At 43.4% G+C, this 23649-nt stretch overlaps 1 protein-coding gene across 2 annotated transcripts in view; it reads right to left on the bottom strand.

Annotated features, from left to right (window-relative positions):
* SLIT3 (slit guidance ligand 3) overlaps positions 1-23649 on the bottom strand; it is a 619558-nt gene that overhangs the window by 177130 nt on the left and 418779 nt on the right. For both annotated transcript variants that reach the window (XM_082456399.1, XM_082456400.1), the window contains exon 6: positions 2897-2968. In XM_082456399.1, the coding sequence (XP_082312525.1) occupies positions 2897-2968 (72 nt within the window). The remainder of the gene's footprint in view (positions 1-2896; positions 2969-23649) is intronic.

Here is a 23649-nt window from a genome sequence, read left to right as displayed (position 1 = left end):
ACCAACCTCAGACTGGATGGAAAGAGGTTTTACAGCATTTCCATCCGCAGAAAGGATGGAATAACAGGGGGATCCCACGTGAAATATTTTCACTAGTAGTTTTTTGTCCCTAAACTTAAGTTAATTTTGAGAGAGCTTTCCATGAGGTAATCAGGAGTCTTTCCTTATTTTGTACTTCATGCTGCCTAGTGTCAGAGAGAAAACACACCTGAAATACTATATTTTGTCTTCTTGACTTGCAGACTTTAAAAGCTTGAGATACTTAGACACGACCTTTGTGCGGACAGAGTGTTTTGAATTCCCTCCCGCCCCCCGTCTCCGTCTCTCTCTCTGAAGAATTTGTTAAGTTAATGTATGATGCCCTCACTTAGTTCCTATTTATTATTTCATTGTCAAGTTTCTTTATGGTGCCTAAGCTGTGATTACAGAGAAGTATTATAAAATGTCAATGCGTAGATGAGACTTGGAAGGTCTGGGGGTAGGGCGGGGAGGTTCTTTAAATGGAGATGTCAGCTCCAGCCAATTTCAGAACGGCTCACCATGAAGACGGATGGTTCCAAAGCTGTGTGCCTCTGCTGGAAATTAAAAACCCATGGAATACCTGATTATGATTAATTTTCAGTGCTTAGCCACGTGAAGCCAAATGAGAGTGTCTTTAAAACAAAGCTATTGATCTAGCTTTGTTTGGAATTGAGAAGATAAACTAATCAGATCCTGGGGGCGCTTTATAATGATGGGCAAAGAGAACTTTTTTTTTCCATCCTGGGTTTTTAAGCTTCAAGTTTGAGAGACCTGGCGTATCTGGATAAAATATAAATATACATTTTGATAGCAAATATCAGAGTAGAGAGGGGCAATCCAATTCTGTCCCGGACAGGAGTCTGGTGGAGATGAGGGCATGGTGGGGAGAAAGTTAGGGAAGTGGAGGGGACATCATTTAGAGATCCCCTCCTATGTCGTATATAGGGCATCTCCTCTTAAAGTTAAAGAAACAGACTCAGAGAGGTGGAGTAGCTTGGCCAAAGTGCCACCACATTCGGGATTCCACACCCAGGCGTGTCTGACTGTACAGCCCTTCCCTCTCCCCGCAGACAGCCTTCCTGGTGAGGCGAGATGACACCACTCCGAGTCGAGAGAACTAACATGTGGGCTGTCAGGTGGTCACAGCTGTTTTGTGGCAGCTGGTGACTTCCATTTCCTGGTCTCTTCCCAGGGAATTTTCTCATCCTTCTCAAGAAGAAGGTGATATGCTCCTAGCAGCCCTTTCTACAGAGGCTTTTTTTTTGCAGGCAGGGAAAATCGAGCCTACCCTTCTCAGCTCCAGCCTCTTGCTACGAGGAGTCCGGGGTTACTAAATTTGGGCTGGCATCCTCTCCCTAGCAGACACGCATTTGGTGCCGGTTCCGGGGTCAGAGTTTGGGTGAGGAGAGACCATCCATCTTTGGAATGACAACCTGACCTCTCTGGCTGTGGGTCCTGCCTTTTCCGTACCGGGAATTCTCGGTTTTCATCCGATTTCCAGCAGCTTGCAGCATCAGCATCCTCTCTGATTTCCCGTGATTCCTCTTGGAATCACCTTCCTCTCACACAACGTGAAGAGGACGTCTCCAACCCACTGCTACTGTCTGCGGGGCCAGGTGAAAAGGATGGTGGAAGGAGGACCTTCCCTTATGGACAAAGGGACATTTTAATGTACCTGTTCTTTCATTTGTTTGACATTTATTCATTCTTCTGGGAGTCAGAGATATGTAACCTGGTGACTACGTAATTTATTTATTTATTTAATTTTCAGGGGGATGCTCAACACATCCTATGCTTATCATTCTGGCTAGAACTGTAGCATCAGAATTATTTTTAGAAGCAAGCAGTTACAGAACTTGGAAAGGGGAAGTCACCCCCGAGATAAAGCAACCGTCCCCTTCATTTTTCAAATGAGAAGCTGAGGGTCCAAGCACAGAAGGGACTTGCCCAAGGTCACACAGCTAACTGAGGGGCTGAGTCGGGACTGAGCTGCACGTCTCCTGAAGCAAGTTCTGCTAGGCTGTATTGCCTTCCTCTCCAGGTTTCCCCAAATTAGGGACGGCTGGAAGTGTAGTTGGGGCATAGTGGAGAACAATCAAAATGTTTTCTTACACAATTCAATTTTAGTTTGAATGACCCCAGGATGCCTCCTAGCCGACTTTCCCCCTGGAAATCAGGTGTCCTTAGCTGGACCCATCTGAAAATCCAGAACACAGAAGGGCAGCTACACATTTTTCCTAGACAAGGTGTGCAGGGTGGTCTTCTGGGGAGGGGTCCATCTCCTCTCATCTTCCCCCCAGACCTTGTCACTTTAAGGTTACTGCTTAAAGTTTGGATTTAATCCTGAGATGTGATCCCAAGTGCAACAGCAATGACTGGACTTTACCAGGCTGTTTGGCATTCCCCCTGGTCCTGTGCTAAAGTCCCTTTCTGATTCTGGGTAATTCCAGCCGACCCCCTGGTGCTACCCCTTTCTCATCTCCCAGACCTGTAACCTGCCTCTCCGTAAGTAAGCCCACACTCAGACGCTCCCTGATTGCTCTGGCAGGCGCTGGGGGTCTACTCCAGCCCATCTGTTTCACCCAGCAACAAATACCGTGGGAGCATCGGGGGAGAAAGGACTCAATTGAGACTTAATTAGCAGTAACCCCAGTTTGTGGGAGGAGAGAAATCCCACTTTGCTGCCTGCAAACACTTTGGCCAAGGTGAGCCGGAGGGATCTCCCGGTTCCCAATTTTAATAGCACTGCAGCAGAAGACACAGAAATGCATCCACACGGACCCCCCAGGCACACACACTCCCCCTCTCTCCTCCTCACCCGGACACACACACGCACGCACACGCACACAAGGCAGCGATCGCAAAATCAACTCACAGGATCTCTAAATCACGCAGCGCTCGGAAGGCTCCATCTTCAATGCAGCTGATGCGGTTGTTGTCTAGTTGCCTGTGGAAAAGCAAGGGAAGAGCATGAAGGCTGAGTGGGGGCCGTGCTGAGGAGCTGGGCCGTCTGGGCCGGGTGTCCCTGGTCCCCCGAGCGCCTGCCCCTCCACCCTCGCCGGCTCTGCTCGTCCCCGCCAGGAGCTCGTGCAGAGCCAGCCTGTCTGCCACGCTGCTGTCTCTCCTCTCTGACTGTCTGAGGGAACTACACAGACGAGCGCACCAAAGGCTGTCAGGTCTCAGTAAATATTAATTGCGCATTTTTTTTTTTTAGGCAGAAGGGAGTAATTTCATTACATTAGGGCATCCAATCCATTACGAGCTCTTACCGTCATGTCACTGAAACAATTTCATTAAGCTAAAGGCCTGTAAATCATTGGAGGTCACTGCTCTGCCCTCCGTGACCTCCCAGAATGCTTTTTTTCCCCCTCTCTCCCTCTCCCTGTCTCCCTTTTACTGGAAGTTGCGGTCTTCTGCTCTGACACAGTGCTAAATCTCAAGGCTTTATCTGCCCAAGAGCAGCGAGGGTGCATGGGGAATATACCAATTCCAAATTAGACTCAACTAATCTAATTTTATAGTCTTTTTATTATTCTAAGCACCAAATGTCTGTGGTGGTTTGATGCCTCCGTGCTTTGTTATGGGGCCCATCTGGTAGGTCATTCTATTGAAGTATTTTCTGACTAAATACAGATTCCCTCAAACTGCACCAAGCATCATCAACATTAAAGAAATTCATTGATGGAAGCGTTCTGGATGGGGGAAAAAAAAGGACTATCATTATTGCCTTAAAGATATACCACTTAAATTTAAATTGGGGAGAATTAAATGCACCTATTTCAGGACTTTTTTTTCTTATGTCCCTTTCAATCTTATGAGCACGGAAATCATGTCTTTTAAAAAGATGCCTTGACTAATATACATTCCAGCTGGGGACTGAGGTTATTCTAGTTGAAGGATAACAAATAGATCCCACTATCTCAAATGCCTGACGTGTAAGTCAGAAGATTTACCATGACCACACCCCAACTTAAATATCATCTATTATGTATATATATATAATTTAATTAAAAAAAAAGATGTTATACAGAAAATGGTTATTATCACCAGGCTGTCTTATATTTTGTGTGCGGAACACACACAAAATATAATTTATGCTGGGGGCCAGGAGAAAAGTGTGACTGGAAAAAAATATTGTAAAGCGATTATACTCCGATAAAAAAAAAGAAAAAAAAAAAAGAAAGAGAGAAAGAAGTGTGACTGTGTTGAAAAACTCCCTCCTAGACTCCTTTTTCTTTCTTTTGTCTCAGACAAAATCAGCCCCTCTCAGGTGTAGGGTTCTCCTGATGCTGGAATTTTCACTTGAAACTTGTGCTAATCTATTCCAAGACAACTCTCTGCAGAAGATATGTCAAAGCTGCCTTTGGTAGCCCTCTTGGAGCATTTTATATTCTGCTGAAGGAAGGTGGAATTACAATTAAAATCCTATTATCACTGAAAAAAGATATAGATGCAGGATTGCGTAAATACGCAGGAATGAAACACGTAGAATCAGAGTGATGGAGCGCATCACAGCAGATGGGCTCTGCCGCGGTCTCATGAGGAACAGAATCATCTCAAAAGACGCTCCCGATACAACACACTAGGTGTTTAGGATTACAGAATAGGCAGGAAATGGGTATCTCAAGAAGCAGAAGCACTCCGTAGGTTGACAAATTCTACATCTAGCGTTCAAAGTCCTTGCTGACGCCAACTCACACGGGATCTCAGAGTAGTTCCTGCTACCCTGAATTCTTCCCTTAACGAGAGTTGACTGAGTGGCCTTTCTGTAGAGCTCCTGTAAGCGTTGGGGCCGCTGATTCCCCGCAAAGGTTCTGTTAAGGCAGCCTGCTACCACTGCCCAACTTCTAGATTTATCATCGTTTAAGTGCCAATGAATCAACAACCCTTGCTCCACGCCAAGGCCACCGAACCTTACCAAGCAGAAATGCAGTGGAGCTGGCTTTTGGCGCCAAGAAATTGTTCATTGAACATGCTGAATTCGGCAAAAACAGTACCATCCGCCTAAGTAGAAAAGTACCTAAATCATCCAATTGGGAAGTCTGGGGTAGTGCGTAGAGATGGCAGTCTGTGGTGCACCTGCTTTTGTGCAGACATTTTAGAGAGGTCCTGGCTATTAGAATATTATTTATTTGCCAGATGTGTGAAGCGTTTTCCATTCCTTTTCTTTATGAGTGCACCAGAAACCAAATAGGATACTCTAAATTCACAGACTTTTACATGAAAAGTATGTAACTTGCAGGGGAGAAGAAACTCACAGAAAGAAGAGAAAAAATCAAGTGGTAGAAAGAAATTAAAAAGGGTAGGGGGGGAAGGAGATGTGCAAAAGATTTTAAAAAATCCACTAGTCAGTCTCCCATCAGGGTCCTGCCACTCAGGATACAGAGCAGTGGGGACAAGAGTCTCTGAAAGGACCCTGCTCATTTCAAGGCTAAAAGCAGAGATCTCTAGTACGTTATCAATTACGTGATGTTTAAATAGTTTCAGGGGGTGGCACAAGTCGACACCTAGTTCTTCATGAATAATGGGGAAAACCAAGCTTTAATATAAGCATCTCTGTGGGTGTATTTTATAGAGTATTTTGGAACACATGAAATGTATCAAATTTTAAAATATTTATGCTGAAGTGTGCTTTTCTAGAAGACACTTATTATAACCAAGATTGTCTCCTTTCATTCGAGCCACAGATAAACAGTATCCCCGCCTTGGTGGTCAGTCCTTCCCAAGACGCATCATTCATTACAGAAGTCTACAGGGGTAAAGGCCTGCGAGGGTCCTGTCAGGAGACGAAAACCCGAGTTACTTCACTTCCCAGCTATTACATCTCCATGGCACTGAGCATCAGAGTATTCGTGAAATGCTCATTAATTGTCTGCAATCAATTCTGATACTGCCTGCAAATAATCTAGGTCCCTCAAACAAAGTAAAAACACACGTGGGTCCGACAAGTTTTCGTTTTCTTTCAAAATTACATCTCAGACACACACAAGTTAGTCCTGAAGCACAGGAGAGGGGAGGTGAAATCAAAGCAAACCCAGCATCTTTCTGTGGGTGTTGGGAGAGAAGTGAAATAGGCACATAGAGAACATTCCAGAGCTAAGGCCAAAGCATTTGTCTTAGCAGTTTGCTTCTGGGGGTGGATGGAGGCTGCCGATGTATGCTCTAAGCTCTCAGGTCAAAGGTCGATACTGGGCCTTTGAAAAGACTCATGCAAAGATCCGCTTAAAAACAAATCAAAAAAGCCCACCGCCCGCTCCACACACGGTTACTCAGGAGGCAGGTGCAAAAGGAACTTCGGAAACGGGAACACTCAGAACTCAGCCATCTGAAAGTGCCTGGTAGCTCTCTTTCTATTTTTCCTTGGCAATAAGAAGTGTGTTTTGTACTGCTACTGAATCTTTTCTTCTTGCCCCACGAAATAACCTACCCCCATGCCTTGCCTAGCGCCAGGGACTTCACAGCTGGTCACGTATGGCTGCAGAATGAGTCCTTCTAGAGCAAGTGTGACAGGGCTGGGCTCAAAATGTATGGAAGAAAGCTCTAAGCCACGAGCAACACTGTCCTGGCCGTGGCCCTATGGCCCCGGCACTAACGATAATGACGGAGCATTCCCTTCACGAGCACATGGGGGGCCGCCTTTCTGCCACACAGATCTCTGCGAGCCAGCATTTGGGAAGGTCGCTTGGAAGAAAGGGAGATTTCCATGGGCGCAGAGTGAAGGTGGGGAGCAGGAAGGCAGTGGATGGAGGAAAGGTTGGCTGTTTATTTTTTGGAGGCGACTTTTATTGTCCTCTTACTTTATACAGAATACTCAATGTGATTTACACTCTCCTGCCTGTGAATAAGGCGAGAAGCCCCCAAACGTTCATGATATTAAATTAACTGCTCTCATTTCCCTGGGCAGCTCAGATTTCGGCAAACAATGTGAGTGCTAAAAGGATACCAGAGTCCATTTAGAAAGGAATCCTCCAACAAGAACTAAATGCAGACTCCCCGAGAGGAGCTTTCTGACTACTGTATTTTCATACTCTGAGAATATAAACAAGTCAGAAAGGAAAGTCAGCGTGAGTGAGGACTTAAAATAATCTCCGCAAACAGCGGACAGGGAGATAGTGCTTTTGTAAGAATTCCCATTTGTAAGCATAATATTATCACAATTCATCTCTTTCCATCACAATTTCACATTTCATCATTGAAGCAGGATAGAAATATTTTTGCAGTTCAAAAATGAAAAGAAGCACATCTAAATCCTTAAAAAGGGGTTTAAAAAAAAACTGATTACAGTATCAAGAGGCATCTATCTATCTCCCAACCACCACCACACAACAACAAGAGAAGAAAGAAAATTTCATGATTTCAGTGATGCATTTGAGACTCCGTGAGGAATACCTCGAAAAGAGAAAGCTCCAGAAATAGGCTTTAGAGAGCTGGAAGAAAAGAAGAATTCCCAACTAGCTATCTAGATGCAAGGTCTACATACCAGGGTACACCTACCCAGATGCTCACTTCTCATCCTGATGTTCTGTGGGTCTCAAGCATCTCAGCCCATGGATCGGTAAACTTAGCCTCAGGGCACTGTCACTCTGGGCCCAAAATTCAGCTGCAGTGTTTTGCTATAGGACTGCAGCGACTCTAGCTGCAGTCCTCCTAATGCTAAATGGGGGAAGTAGCTAAAGCTCAGCACCCTTTGGAGTTAAGCAGTTTGCTAATTTCCGAGCAAAACAATCTACATGAAATGCGCAAAATAAGTGGAAGGGCTTCTGCATGAAATTCACAAGGGAAGCCTTACTAGAAATTCAAAGCAAGTCTATGGTCCCGGAATCCAACAATTAATGAACCTATAAGAGCAACTGAGTATTATTAGATGTTCACACTGATTAGGTACCGGGGTATAGAATGAAGTGTGAGAAATCCTTTGAAAATATTTGGATGGTTACCACCTGTGGTTTTATATCTCAGTTATCTTAAAAGGTATAAGAGAATTCTAAAAACTAAACTAATTTTAATTTGTTTTTGATGAAATAGATATGTTCCAGCATAAACATATTTGAAGTGTATTTCTTTTTCTGCACCGAGGAGAAATAGAATGTTGCAACTATGAAAAAAACAAAAAAAACAAAAACCTGGGAAAAAAAGAACCTGCTTTCTTAAAACAAGCCAGAAGACAAAACATGAAGTAGCCTTGACCTGCTATCCCATTTCTTCCTGTTAGCCAACTGTCCTTTAAGGAGAAAACAAGAAATCTAGTAGTGTTTCTGAAGGTTGCTTTATATGACAGTTTAACATTCTAAAAAAATCATTATTGAAGAACAAATTATAGAAGTATTTGTCTTCTGCTGGCTGGGGTCTTCAAAAGAAACAAAGTAAAGCTCAAGGTTATTTTAACTGGCAAAAGGAAAAAAAATCATGTTCAAAAGGAATGCATACACTTCATATAATTGAGTACTGGTCACACTTTGTAGGCAAATCAAACACTTGATCCAAGCCACAGTCTGCTAATGAATTGTCACTATCTCTCATCATTAAGGAGCTACTGTAATTCCACATTAAAACATCTCAAATGAGCAAAAAGAGGTGAATCTATTATTTTGCACATTTTGTACACTTGCCCACCAGACCTAAGAACAACTGCATATAGATATGTTTACTGATCCATGAATTATTTATGTATCCACAAAGATTCTTGTCTATAGAACTGACAACTTTATGCCTATTTTTCCTACATAATAATTACATGTACTATCTCCCTATTATATGCATGTAAATGAAAACACATATTATAAGATAGGTAAAGATTCTTGTCTATAGAACTGACAACTTTATGCCTATTGTTCCTACATAATAATTACATGTACTATCTCCCTATTATACGCATATAAATGAAAACACATATTATAAGATAGATAAAGAAAGTGATATTGATCTCTGAAATTTAACATGCCTGTATCAGTTATACTTACAGAGATATTTAGATAATTGATTGTTAGCATTCCCAAACTTCAACCAACCAAATCTACTTTGCAAAGGACAGAGTCCTAGGTTAACTAAGGTCTCTGATCAGAACATCCTGCCTAGAACTTAGTTAAAAATTGAAGCATGGATCTGTTTTACCAAGCATCGTTATGCATACTTTGCCACATGCCCAGCATAATACCTTTTATACAGTATATATCATACTGCTGTTTGACATATGCAACTTCTCAGCAGGAGAATAACTGCATCCACTCCAGTAGATGCTCCTGAAAGCCAGCTCTGCAATAATGCAAACACAGATGATGGATTAGCACCAAAGCGGCACGCCAGACTTTGGAGAATAAAGGCGTGTTTTACACATCACTGGGAAATATCAATAACTCCACTTCTGTGTTTATATAGTTTCCGGTTTGTCGGGGATTTGGCAAATGAATTTGTGCAGAAAAATGTGTGTGTGTGTGGGGTGTTAGAAATCCCTGCAAATTAATTCAGCAGGAAGGACAGTTGTTGGGAAGAAGCTGAGCTCTCATTTATTCTGGACAAGTTTCAGAAACAAATTTCTGGCTTTTCTAGATAAAACAACAACAACAAAAACCAAGCAAACAAAAAGCAAGTCAAACGAAGATACCCCATATTCACAATGAGAGAATTTCTTTTCTCAGCAACTTTTAGACCAAGGGACCGAGGAAGTTTGGTTATTGTTTGCAAAATGTGCTCTCATGTTTTGAGGCATGCCTCAAATCCAGCCTTTCTTGTGTCAACCTGATATGAGGACCAAAGGACTTTATAGCTAGGATGTCCCACTTGCCAAGGTTGGCCCAGAATTTCCCCCGTTTTAGCACTGAAACTGCTGAGACCAATCCTGGGAAACTCTTCCGTCCCAGGTAAACCTGATGGTTTTGCACCTTAGTGTATAACTCTGTTGGAAACATTTATTCTCAGCACATCATCCCTTCACCAATGTCGCTAAACCTTAAAATGTCTGTTGATTCACAAACTTGGCTTTCAGTTATATCATCTCTAAAAAGCTCCTCACTGCAGCTACTGTAAAATGGGCTGTTGCTTTACAAACACACCTGCAACTGGACTGGTGGGGGCCTTCAAAGTGGCTGAAATGTTCTAATGTGATTCTTAACCTTCCTCATTGGGAATTAAAATTTCTTTGTAAGAGGCATCCTTGCTGATGTCATGAATACTCAGAGGCCAAACAAATAAAAGCCTGTCTCCATAGCGATGGGGGGTCGGTTTGTGGTTTCCCTAGTTACACTCTTGAGTGATAACCATCTGGGGTTCCTCCCTGGCAGAGGGGAGAGGGAGTGAGAAACTGGAAAGACGAAATGTGCTTTTGTTAACAAGCCTGAAAGTGATCTCCCATATCTCTGTGTTTTACTTCTTTTTCAATCAACCAGCACAAACTGTAGTGAGTTTCAACATTTTTTCACCCTCATGGGCATTTTGGAAATTTTTCCTTTGGACTCTAGGGGTAGATGATTCCAGCTGTGAGAATATGACCCATAAGCACAGCCGGAGAAGAGTATTTTTTCCGATACTGAAGTGGCTGCAGGCATCGGAGCCCAGGTGGGACAGTGGTTTTCATTCAAATATGAGATGGTAAGCAGCACTACTCTGGTCTGAAGTCAAGGGTCTCTCCCAAACAGTAAGCCTGCCTCACAGGAGGGCAGGGACAGCCTCCTAAGACCTTGAAAGATCTTTGTTTCCCTTTAAAAAAAACCCCATGGATCTCTCATGTAGAAATTTAAGACTTCCTTGAATTTAGCCACATTTCCAACTCTCAACATTTGCTACCCATTTTTTATGAAATGGAAGACGAGGGCTCCTGTAATTTCTGGCCATGTGATTGATGTGATTCACATCTGCCCCAGTGGGCCTGGAGGGCAGAACATGGGGTCAAAGGAGACTATTCTGGAGTCCTAAGGTTCTGGACTTGCTTGGGACTTGCCACTCCTTTCTTCTGTCCTATTTCTTTCTTTTGGAATGGGACCATCTGGCCTATACCTGTCCCACCATTGTGTTTTGGAAGCACACATATATTTGATTTCACAGGTTCACAGCTTTTGTCTCAGAATAAATCATAGCTCGAGTCCCACCCATATCTGATTTAGGTGATATTTACATGAGACTTTGGACTTGAGACTTTTAAGTTGAGGCTGGACCGAGTGTGGGTCTATTGGGATGGAATGAACGTATTTAGCATGTGAGAAGGACATGAATTTGGAGGGGATCAGGGGCAGAATACTATAGACTGAATGTCTGTGTCTTCCCCAAATTCATATGTTGAAGCCTATCCCCCTAAGTGAGTAGGTCATGAAGGCAGAGCCCTCATGAATGGGATTAATGTCCTTATAAAAGAGGTCCTATAAAAAGGGCTCCCGGGCTTCCCTGGTGGCGCAGTGGTTGAGAATCTGCCTGCCAATGCAGGGGACACGGGTCCGAGCCCTGGTCTGGGAAGATCCCACATGCCGCGAAGCGACTAGGCCCGTGAGCCACAACTACTGAGCCTGCGTGTCTGGAGCCTGTGCTCCGCAACAAGAGAGGCCGCGATAGCGAGAGGCCCGCGCACCGCGATGAAGAGTGGCCCCCGCTCGCCGCAACTAGAGAAAGCCCTCGCACAGAAACGAAGACCCAACACAGCCATAAATAAATAAATAAATTAATTAATTAAATTTAAAAAAAATAAATAAATAAAGCAAATAATTAAAAAAAAAAAAGGGCTCCCTTGCCCCTTCCATCATAGCAAAAAGACAGCTGTTTAGGAGGCAGGCCCTCAGCACACAGAATCTGCCGGCACCTTGATCTTGGATGTCCCAGCCTCCAGAACGGTGAGAAACACACTTCTGCTGTTGGTAAGCCACCCAGTTCCCGGTATTTTGCTACAGCAGCCTGAACAGACTATGCACCATCCATGCCCCCAAGTCTCAGTTTCTTTGTCTGTAAAATGGAGATAATAACATTTAGCCCGAAAGGAAGTTTTGAGTATGCAAGTTATGAAATGTATGCACTCTGAAAATGTATTTGTGGCCTTGCTTAATTTTCTTTGCTTTGAAATAAATAATATTAAATATAAGAATTCGTCTTACATAATCTCAAAGGGCTCTTTCAGCTCTCAAGTTATGGGGCCTGAGGTCAATTTCTTATGAGATTTTTTAAGAGAAAGTTCCTGCTCATCTTACTCAGATCCTGCTGTGATTTGAGCCTATCCTTTTATCCCTTCTTCCTCCATCCCAGACCAGAGAATCTATTATTGAGATATTCAATATATTCTTTCTGGACTGAGGGCAGCAGTTCAGACTCACGTGCTTTTTGCACTTCTCCAGCTGATATGAGATTGAAAGACAAGAAGCCATCAAAACCCTGTACGGAAGACAATACAAATTTTTCTCTTACCAGGACAATGGTGTCAAAACAGGCCCATATTTACAACTCTCGTAGGCGTGACCCACTAAGAAGGGTAATTACAAAATTTAACCCCATTTCTTCGTGGCCATTTGCAATTAATAACCACTCAAGTAATGTATTGAGCACCTAAACTAATCAAATGCCACACCATCATCTATGGTGTATGATTTCTTCATCTTAACATTCCTTAACCTGTACACAAACCTTGAACGACTCCCTGCGGCCTTACGCTGTAACTGTTACAACAACACAACCACAATAATCACCGCACGTAGTACCTACTCACATTTAGTAGGCATTAAGTATTGAGCTGAGTATCTTCAATATCTTCTCTCAGTTGGGTCTCACAATAACACCACCCCTATTTTACAGAAAAGGCAAGTGAGGCATCAAGAGTTTCATCTCTAAGCTCGGCTTTGGACCCAGATCTGTCTACACCCATAATGACTGCAGGTGATCCTGCTTCTCTGTAAATGGCCCAGACTCCTTAGCATGGCATTGTTCACCCTTGCTATGCACCATGGGAGAGTACCACATACTCACTTTTGCTGGTCCTTTCCCCCTCCTCCATTTGGGGAATCCCTTCCCCTCCATCAAGACCCTCCTCAGAGGCCACATCCTCTATGAAACCTTCCTCTGCAAACTCAGGCAAAATGAACCACTCTCTCCAAAACCTCCTGACCCTTTGGTCATCCTTCCATTAAAGCACTTACTTCACAGCAGTAGGACTAGCTGTAAACACAGGAGGAAACCAAGGTTCAGAGAGGTTATGTAGCATCTTCAAGGCAACTCAGCTAATAGATCAGAGAGTCAGGTTCACACCTGTATTCCTGATCCGGGAAACTTAGGTCTCACCCTCCATGCTATCCCACCTCTCCCTGACTTTCAAAGTGCAAGGATGGGGAGCCTATAAAGTGACTGTGTGGACTTAACTCATTCATATTCAGATAGAAAGAGGCTGGTGAGAAAAGTCAAGGTTTGGTCTTGGCATATGTCACGGAGACCCAGTTGCTGGCATTGGCCTGCAAGCATTCTGACCCAGAAGATGGGAGATGAGGGCAGTGCAGTCAATAGGGTCCCTTCACCTCCCCTGTGTGTCTCTGAATTAGATTCCCTGGGAGCCCTAGGCCACTTGTCTTTTAGGATCATTGGAGAAACCAGGCTGATTTTAGCTCCAGTTTCTGGGGATAATGGGAAGGGATCTACACCCTAAGGAGATGCTACAATTCCAGGTCACCTATTGGGACTGATGGGCAGTCTCCTGACCAGGCTGGGACAGCTTAGTGCTTCTTGAGCAGGGGTGAGGCACATCCAGGGAAATGGCTCTCTCTGCTCCAGGCAAGTGGCAAATTGCACAGATTTTAATCAGTCTTTCCTGGGTCTGGCCTTCCCTAGTGTCACATAGGCTTGTCTTCTAAAGGTGTACAAGCCGCGGGTCCTGAACAACTGGGTAGCCCTCACCAGGTCATGTACTCAGATGTACGGGGTCAGTGGCCATTAGCAAGGTGTCACTCAAAGGTATCTTTGTGGCAGCAGAAGCCAATTAAAATGTGTCTTGTGAGCTCAGTGTAAGGGGATATCAAGGTCTTCCTGTAATTAACTGCTGAAAAAAGGGGCATCAAAACTCAGCAACATGGGCAGTGCTGATAACTATATTCAATTCAGCTAATGCACAGAACTGAAATACTCTAGGAAAAGGCCAGCTTCTTTTTCTTCGCTATGACTTGTAATGAATAATGGATGTCTGGACTCACTGGCAACAGGAGAGCAGGGGCAGGATCTGTCTTGCTCACGACTGTACCTGCCTCACAGGAAGTGCTTGGTGTAAAACCCTAGGGGGTCACAGTGAGATACTGCTTTACACCCACTAGGATGGCTATGCTCAAAAAGATGGAGAGCAACTGCTGGCAAGGACATGGAGAAATTGGGACCCTTCTACATGGCTGGAGGGAATGTAAAATGGTGCAGCCACTCTGAATGACAGTTTGATGGTTTCTCAAAAAGTTAAACACAGAATTACCCAATGACCCAGCAATTCTACTCCCTAAGGATATACTTAAAAGAATTGAAAACAGGCGTTCGAACAAAAACTTGTACACAAATGTTCACAGCACTATTCACAATAGCCAAAGGCAGAAACAACCCAAATGTCAGCCAATGAATGAACGGATAAACAAAATGTGGTATATCCATACAATGGAGTATTATTCAGTCATAAAAAAGGAACAAAATCCTGATACATGCTACAACATGGATGAACCTTGAAAACATTATGCTAAGTAAAAGGGCCAGACAAGAAAGGGCACATATTGTATGATTCCATTTATGTGAAATATCCAGAACAGGTAATCTATAGAAACAGAAAACACATTAACAGTTGTTGGGGACTGGGGGGTGAGGGGGAGAAGGGGGAGTGGCTGCTTAACGGGTATAGGGTTTCCTTTTGGGGGGATGAAAATGTTTTAGATCAGAAGGATGGTTGAACAACACTGTGAATGTACTAAATGCCTCTGAATCGCACACTTAAAAACGGTGAGTTCTATGTTATGTGAATTTTACCTTAAAAAAATTTAAAAAGAGGAGCTTTATGAAAGCATCACATTGTGAGAGTAATTTTCCTGTGACAACATCACAGAGATAGGCAGGGAAACCTAGGGCAGATCTTTTTTTTTTTTTTTTAACATCTTTATTGAAGTATAATTGCTTTACAATGGTGTGTTAGTTTCTGCTTTAAACCAAAGTGAATCAGTTATACATATACATATGTTCCCATATCTCTTCCTTCTTGCATCTCCCTCCCTCCCACCCTCCCTATCCCACCCCTCTAGGTGGTCACAGAGCACCGAGCTGATCTCCCTGTGCTATGCGGCAAATCAAAACTACAATGAGGTATCATCTCACACCGGTCAGAATGGCCATCATCAAAAAAATCTAGAAACAATAAATGCTGGAGAGGGTGTGGAGAAAAGGGAACACTCTTGCACTGTTGGTGGGAATGTCAATTGATACAGCCACTATGGAGAACAGTATGGAGGTTCCTGAAAAAACTAAAAATAGAACTACCATACGACCTAGGGCAGATCTTATACTAGGCACAATCAGGCAATAAACCCAGTTCGGTCTGGTGTGGAAAAAAATGTCTCGGCATTTGAAGAGCAATGAGAATGATGGAGAGAAACAAGGGGGATGGGGGAATTATTTACAGCAAATTTTAAAACTCTTTCTCCTAGCTGGCTTTGGGGACACTACCAGTCACTTTACACTTCGGAAAAAATAAAATTGGTTGAAGCAAAAGAATGAGGATGGTAAACTTGATGGAAGGGGGCAAAAGCACCTGCTCGATTCCTAAGGCAAATATAAAATGTTGGGGGATTAGCCACTATTTTGTATTTTCCACACCACTGCTCCCTCCTCTCCCTTGGTACCCAGCACAGATAACTCAGTAGATCGTGTTTGCATTTCAGCAGCTGAGTTCCTCATTTTCTTTTTGCCTGTCCTCAGATTGGTTCTTTGGCTTCTCTCTCTGAGAAGGCAGGAAAGGAGGGCTTGGCTTACCCTCACGTCAGCAAGAGAAGCATCTCTGACCAGAAATCCTTCCCTGCCCTGGCCTCCGGTATGGGTGGGCTATGGGAGCCCCCAGGCAAGGTTTCAGGGGAGGAGATGAGGATGGAGGCCAGGTGAAAATGGTGAGTCATTTCCCTGACTGCTTGGCTCCAAATTCCCACAGGATTCTGGGGCAGCCACAATGGTCTCACTGAGCTGAATAAATCCAAAAAAGTTGGATCAGAAAGAAGAGGCCAGAAAAAGAAAGGAGAGAAAGGGCTGGAAGCCAGAGAGGCCCCTCTGAGATGGTTCCCACCTGGGTACCTAGGTGAGGGCCAGTTTAACCAATAAGCTTCCACGTCTGGAGCTACTGTTTCTGGCTTTCTGTCACGGCTACTGCTATTTAAGCTGGCCATATCCAGCCTGAAGGAGGTTTCTAATTTCTCTCCTTATTCCAGAAAAAAGAAATAAGAACTGAGAATAAGAAACACTACACTAGGGGAAAAAAGAAAAACAGAGATTCTCTTTTTCTCATTTGCCAGTAGTAGAGTTTTATCTAAGATGCTGTGGTTTAGTGGGGAAAATAAAAACAATTTGCTCAGGAAGCAGACACCAAGGATCTTTGACCTTGCTGGGTCATGGTCTAACTTCCATGGGCTAAAATTTCCCTACCAGTCAGACAAAGGGGTGAAATAGATGATTTCTATGCATCTCTCCTGAGCAGACATTCAGGGCTGCAAAATATTAATCCAGCCCCTGAATCCTCATATGAAGATTTCCTCATGTTGTTGTTACAAGGTACTATCCAAGGAGTGAGATTTTATTTTAATGCAATATGTTGAGAATGTAAATATGAGTTTCCTCTTGTCTGGAACAGTTAAGACAGGAAACATCCAAGCATTGGATGTCTGAACAGTAGGCTGGAAAAAAATACAAGTATGAATGAAATGTGGTATTACTCTTGCCAAACTGCTCCACGGGAACCCACCAAGCTCAGATGTCCTCACCAGTGCCTATGGGGTAGAGATTCATGGAGCATGTGGTAGATAGGACAAGTCCAGCTCTCCCAAGCTTCTGGATGCTTATGGGGTTAGAAATAAGGGGTTAGGCTGTTGCAGCTCCTTCTACCTCATCTCCTCGAAATGTCCTCTTTTCCTGGTCAGAAACAGCATGTCTCAGAAACAGTCTTTCCTCCCATTAGTCACAGAGATGACATTTTTTTTTTTGTTAACATCTTTATTGGAGTATATAATTGCTTTACAATGGTGTGTTAGTTTCTGCTTTATAACAAAGTGAATCAGCTATACATATCAGAGATGACTTTTGAAAAGCACTGAATAATTTTTACTGTGGTATCAGAAAGCAATACCACTGTAAAAATGGATATCCCACATCTAATGGGGGGGTCTGAAAAAATGGGGAACACAGCCTCTGAAGGCAGAAGGGGAGAAAGCCATCCCAGGTGATACCCTCAAGTTGAGTGATTTACCAAGAAGCTGCTGGGAGGTGCCAGGGCAGAGAATCAGTCTTCCAGGATTTTCCCAAGATTTGCCACTAAAGTACGTAAAAAATGGGAATCCTCACCCCCAGAAATGATCTTGGGACTGGCACTGCTTTTTCTGGCAAGTTCATCCCAGCTAAATGTTAGTTCCCTCACAACCCTTGGAAGTTGGACCTGAGGGGGGAAATGCATATTTCCACGTCAAAGTCCTATTTTTCTCAGCCATTCAAACTTCAGCTATGGAGTGTGCTGGCCTCTGTGCACAAAGTCCCCAAAGCAGCCTCCCTCACTCGTTGGGCGCCCAGAGCTCTCCTAGCTTCCTCAGCTGTTGCTGGCCTTCGGAGGCCTGAGCCCGACGGGTACAAATGCATGAGCTTGTGTCTTCTTATACTTCCTCAACTTCTCTGATTCTTTTTTTTTCCTTAGGAAATTCCTTTTTGAATTCACCACCCAAGGTTTCAATTTCCCATCCTAGGTTCTTCACATCCTTTCCTGGACATCCACATCCTCAGCAGAGGACACAGCACATTTACATCCCAGTACACTTTGGTTCCTTTGCCCCCGGCCAGACTGGATGCAGTGGGTTCAGGATTCACGTGGGAATTGTGGAATGCGGTGGCCGCTGCCATGAACAAGCCTTCTGTAAACAGACAGCAAATGAAGCTTGGGGTGGGATAAACCCAGTGATCCTGCCACAATGAGCGAAGCCATCTCTCAGGATTTGAAAACGGAAAAGTTGAACCCATCCGATCAGAGGAAAGGGTTGGATAGTCAGAGCTAACATTTCCTTTGTCTGTGATGGATAGCCACTTTGGAACTATTTCCTGTCCTGATTTTTCCTTCGGTCAGCATTGCGGGGGAAACAGGGGGTGGAGGGATGGTGTCTGTTTCGGTCATGATGTTCTATACGAACCCCTCCAAGAAGAGTGCAGTCCTAGAACTGTGTCTGTACAAAAGGTTTGCATTAACTGTAATGAAGCAAATGACAAAATCAATAAAGTGGGAATTGTGCGGCTGTCATAAAGATGATGTAAATCCAGGGTTCACGACGGTTGTGAGGCTATTTAGAATTGTAATTAAAACCAGTACCATTTTTTTCAAGATAAAAGCCCCTTTGACAACCATAAATGCAAGCTACAGGAAATTTTCAACAAATATATTCAAAATTAATGTATGGCACAAAGACGGCATAAATTAACAGAACATAATCCATAAGCCCAGGCTTCAGAACGTAAGAGCACTGAGTAAGGAGATTTTGATTTCGTGTTTGGTTTTCCAGTGATGTGGTTTTCAATTTTAATCAAGTTAAAGCTTAGCAGAGCACTTAGAGACTCTGAATGAATGGCATATTTCTGACAACTACTCTTCAATGAGACTGAAAATGCTGTCTCTGTATTTGCACAACTTGAGATCTGACGGCATTTGCTACTTTATGCATCCCACATATTTTAGAAAAGAATCTAGCGGTGTGTGTGTGTGTGTGTGTGTGTGTGTGTGTGTGTGTGTGTGTGTAGGAGAAGATGACCTTTTTGTTTCATTCAGGAGTGGGGGCGGGATGAGGTGGGGGAGAAAGGGGGTGGGATGTCCAGTGTTCCAGTCCTAATGAGCTATCATCCTTAGACTTTCTTTCTGAGCCCTGATTGTAAACGGTAACACTGAGATTTCTTGGCAAACATTATGTACCTACCTACCTATCCATCCACCTAACTTTAGAGCAACACTGTTTACTTTCAGATCATAAGCAATATCTCCTATTATGGCCTTCAGCGCTGCTGAAGGAGATTCCAGTCGTCTGGGTGATTATAACTATAGAGTCATAGAATCTCAGTATTGGGAGCAATCTCAGAGATCATCAGGTCCAAGTCCATCATTTTTAACAGAAGAGGAAAGTGAGGATTAGAGAGAGGAAGAGTTACTTAAAATCCTAAGATAGCAGTTGGCAGTATACGCAGGACTTGATCAAGAACACCTCAGGTCACAGTATTTGGAGCAGGAAGAGTGACATACAATATGCCAGTGAAAAAAATAAGACAGTAAATGATGATTATATTGTACTGTCAACTCTGAAATGCCACTAGAATTCAGAGATGCTTGATTCTTTCAATCCGTTTGGGGCTTCAAGTATGGTGAGGAGGTGGCTGGGGAAGGTAATAAGTAGGAATTGAGGAATCCCAGCGATTTAGGGGTATATTCACGTTTTTTTATTTTCCTCATTTCTTTTTTTTTTTTAATTAATTAATTTATTATTTATTTTTAAAATTTTTGGCTGTGTGGATCTTCGTTTCTGTGTGAGGGCTTTCTCTAGTTGCAGCGAGTGGGGGCCACTCTTCATCGCGGTGCGCAGGCCTCTCACTATTGCGGCCTCTCTTGTTGCAGAGCACAGGCTCCAGACGCGCAGGCTCAGTACTTGTGGCTCACGGGCCCAGTTGCTCCGCGGCATGTGGGATCTTCCCAGACCAGGGCTCGAACCCGTGTCCCCTGCATTGGCAGGCAGATTCTCAACCACTGCGCCACCAGGGAAGCCCAATTTTCCTCATTTCTTGATGGCTTGACATCTTAGGGGGCCTTGCTGACTAGGGAGAGACTGCCACTCCTAGAGCTAGTTAATTCCTTGAGATAGTAAGCAATTTATCAGTGAGCCCATCTTTCATATACAAACAAACCAATCCTGAGTCCCTACCCCCAAGCACCTCCTTTACCTAACTCTCACACACGGAGCAAATATTTTCCCTCCCTACATCACCCCAGGGCCAGGTACCAGACCACTACAAACAGCCTCTGTTCCCCCAAGGCCCATTGGAATTATTCAGACTGGCCAGTCCCAAGCTGTTTCCCGAGCCCTGCCTTGTCTTTCCCCAGGAAACCGCAGTACAGGCTGTGGTCTTCCTTCCCTCTTGCTTCTGTCTCCTGACCCTGGTGCTTCCCTCTGTGGCCCTGCGTGGCATGGTGTGCCTCACATTTCTAGGAGAAGTCTGAGGAATGATGAACTTTTCTTTTAATGGCATTCACCTCCCTGTGTTATCGCTCAGTCACCTTTATAAATTAAGCCCTGGACGTAGGACAAAGGGACCCAGGTTTAGCTCACAACTCCTGCCCACTGTCTGAACGCTCCTGGACAAGTTTAATCACCACATTTTTAAAAAGAGAAGCATGGACTGTATTTTCTTCAAGTCCTCTCTAGCTTGATAAGTCTATGACTCTAAGTAGAGTGACCTGAATTCTAAGTCCTCTGTTCAACAGGCAGCGAGGCAGGCTGCAGTACAGGAACGGCAAAGCTGGCCAAACCACTTAGAATAAAAGCACAGCTCTCACTTGTCTCAGTAGTAAAATGGGCAAAGAAAGGAATTCATTTTAGGAAATCTAATTGCATTAAGGAACTGATTCCAGCAAACGGTCTTGGATTGATAGTCTACTGAGATGCCTCATCTCCTGCGATGAACAATCCAGCAGAGCAGATGTGCACATCCACAACTCGATTATACTGGTTGACAGCAGGTTCCCCAAACTGCACAAGGACCATCTTAATTGCCAGAAAGGTGCGGATCTGGGAAGCAGTTTCACAATGGACCCCAAAGAAAGTTGAATGTCAGACCTCACTTTAAAATGGCCCAAGACATGTAAAGAGGCTCCGGGAAGGTTTGATTCAAACCATTCAACCTCTGGGACACACAATAAGAAAGCCCCTCAAAGTTCAAAGCAGGAAGCCTTAGCTTGGGAGCCTTGGGGTTGTTGTGTACAGGGCAAAGACGGGCCTTTTTTTTTTTTTTTTTTTAAGCAGTAGCAGCTGGAGCTGCAGTGAGAGCATCACTTAATGGGCTACAGGAGGTGTAACGAGGAGAGATGGACCTTCTCTTTTGAGGGAAAACAATACAGGACCATTGCTAAAGTAGAGTTCAAGTTTAGAATCTTGGCTTTGTGGTCTACGTGTTTTCCCTGTAGCTGAGTAAGGCTGACACAGGACGAAAGGAATCCCTTGGGATATTTAAAATAAGGCATGGGCAGTAAAGGCAGGTTAAAGGGAATGGGGGCAAGGAGATTCTGCTTAAGGGAATCTTTGGAAAACCCCTTTTGTTTGAACCCCTGTGAAATGTCTTCAGTTTTGAGTGCAGAAAACTCCAGAAACTGATTACAGTTATTGGGGTTTTACTGCCTGGTGGGGTTCTCTTACTCTATTATTCTGGGCTGAATCACCAGCACCCAGCCACACCCTCCTCTGCAGTCATTTCTGCTCTGTCTATAACTCCTAAAGTTCACTGAAGAGAAAGCTGGGTTTTATCTTCTTCATTGTCTGGCTTGGGTAACAATGTGCGCTGGGAATGAAGGAAAAGAATGCCACGCATGAAACACCCATGGTATGAGACCCAAAGTGTTCACAAACCCAAATTAAATGCAGTCTGTTCACAGCACCACAAAGTCTGATTTGCTTGACAACTGAATAGTGACTCAATATTTGTATCTTCCCAGTGAATCGATGCATTGGTTGCTTTCAGTGACCACACAGAGCACACTGTGAGTTTGGGTGTGAAGTCTTATTTTAGAAAGACTCAAGCAAACGTTTGCAGGTTTGTGAGCTGAATGTGCTTAAGTAGACAAAAGCGATATTCAGCCAGTGATCTAATTGACATTTTACTCGGGCAAGAGAACTGAGGCCAGCCCAACGGCAGGCAAATTCATTTTCCAAAGGTCATGGGGTTGGCTGCTGGTGATTCGTTGTTGAAAGATATCTCAGAGCTGGTCAAGGCCACAATCAGAGATGCCCGTGGAATACAAATAATTCCCCTTATTCAAATCTGGCAGCCAGGACCACGGGTCAATGTGGTTGCACTTATGCAAATGGTAATCATCACAGTTTCCAGTTGAGGAGGGTCAGGGGTGACAGAGACAGGCAGCCCGGGGCTTGGCCGGCTCTAGAGTCTTGTGAGTTCCTGCTTGGAAAATCACTCTCTGGTATCTCGTCCCAGAGAATCAAACGGGAGTGCTCCCATTCTTTGGGCTGAGATCAGATGGATTTCTTTAACTCACAGAGAAATTTAAAATATGTAATATATGCACATGATAAAGGAAAGTTCAGAGAGCCTCAGAGTCCAAAGTTAAAAACAACACCCTCTCCTGCCCCATCCCTGCAGTTCTGCACTTTGCTTCCCCGGCAGCAACTACTTTTAGAATTTTCTATAAATTTGTCCACAGATATTTCACATATCTAAAAGCCTATGAGAACAAATACAAGCATACTGTCTTAAAAGCACAAATGGTAAAAAACTGCACTGACCTTCCTGCCTTTTGGGTTCTCGTTTATCAGCTTTGGATGCTGTTCTGTATCATCTATAAAGATCAGTCTCCAAGAGATGAATGGATAAAGATGTGGTATATGTATATATCTATAGCTATATCTATCTATCTATCTATACACAGTGGAATATTACTCAGCCATAAAAAAGAATGAAATAATGCCATTTGCAGCAACACAGTTGGACCTAGAGATTATCATACTAAGTGAAGTAAGTCAGACAAAGACAAATACCATATGACATCACTTATATGTAGAATCTAAAAAAGTGACATAAATGAACTTATTTACAAAACAGAAATAGACTCACAGACATAGAAAACAAACCTATGGTCACCAAAGGGGAGGGATAAATTAGGAATTTGAGATTAACAGATACACACTACTATATATAAAATAGATAAACAACCAGGACCTACTTATAGCATAGGAAACTATATTCAATATTTTTTTTTTCTGTTACTATACTGGACTTTATTAGTAACACAGATGAACTAGAGTGAAATAATGTCTAAGTGTGCAGTCTCTGTTAGGATCTTTGCAGTTCAATATCTTGTAATAACCTATAATGGAAAAGAATCTGAAAAAGAATATATATGTGTGTGTGTGTGTGTGTATTTTGTGTGTGTGTATATATACACACACACACACACACATATATACACACACATACACACATAAAACTGAATCACTTTGCTGTATACCTGAAACATTGTAAATAAACTATACTTCAATAAAAAAATTAAAAATTCATTTCCTAAATTACAGTAGCACTTTTTAAGTGCTCAATAGCCATATGTGGCTAGTGGCTCCCATTATTCTGTGCTAATACAGAACATTTCTATTATTGCAGAAAGTTCCACTGAAGAGTGTTGGTCTAGAGAATCACAAAGAAAGAGCAATGGAA

The sequence above is a fragment of the Balaenoptera physalus genome, assembly GCF_965194825.1.
Source record: "Balaenoptera physalus genome assembly, chromosome: 3".
Lineage (NCBI taxonomy): Eukaryota > Metazoa > Chordata > Mammalia > Artiodactyla > Balaenopteridae > Balaenoptera > Balaenoptera physalus.
The sequence above is the reverse complement of the archived record's forward strand: the minus strand, read 5'-3'. Positions and strand labels throughout refer to the sequence as shown.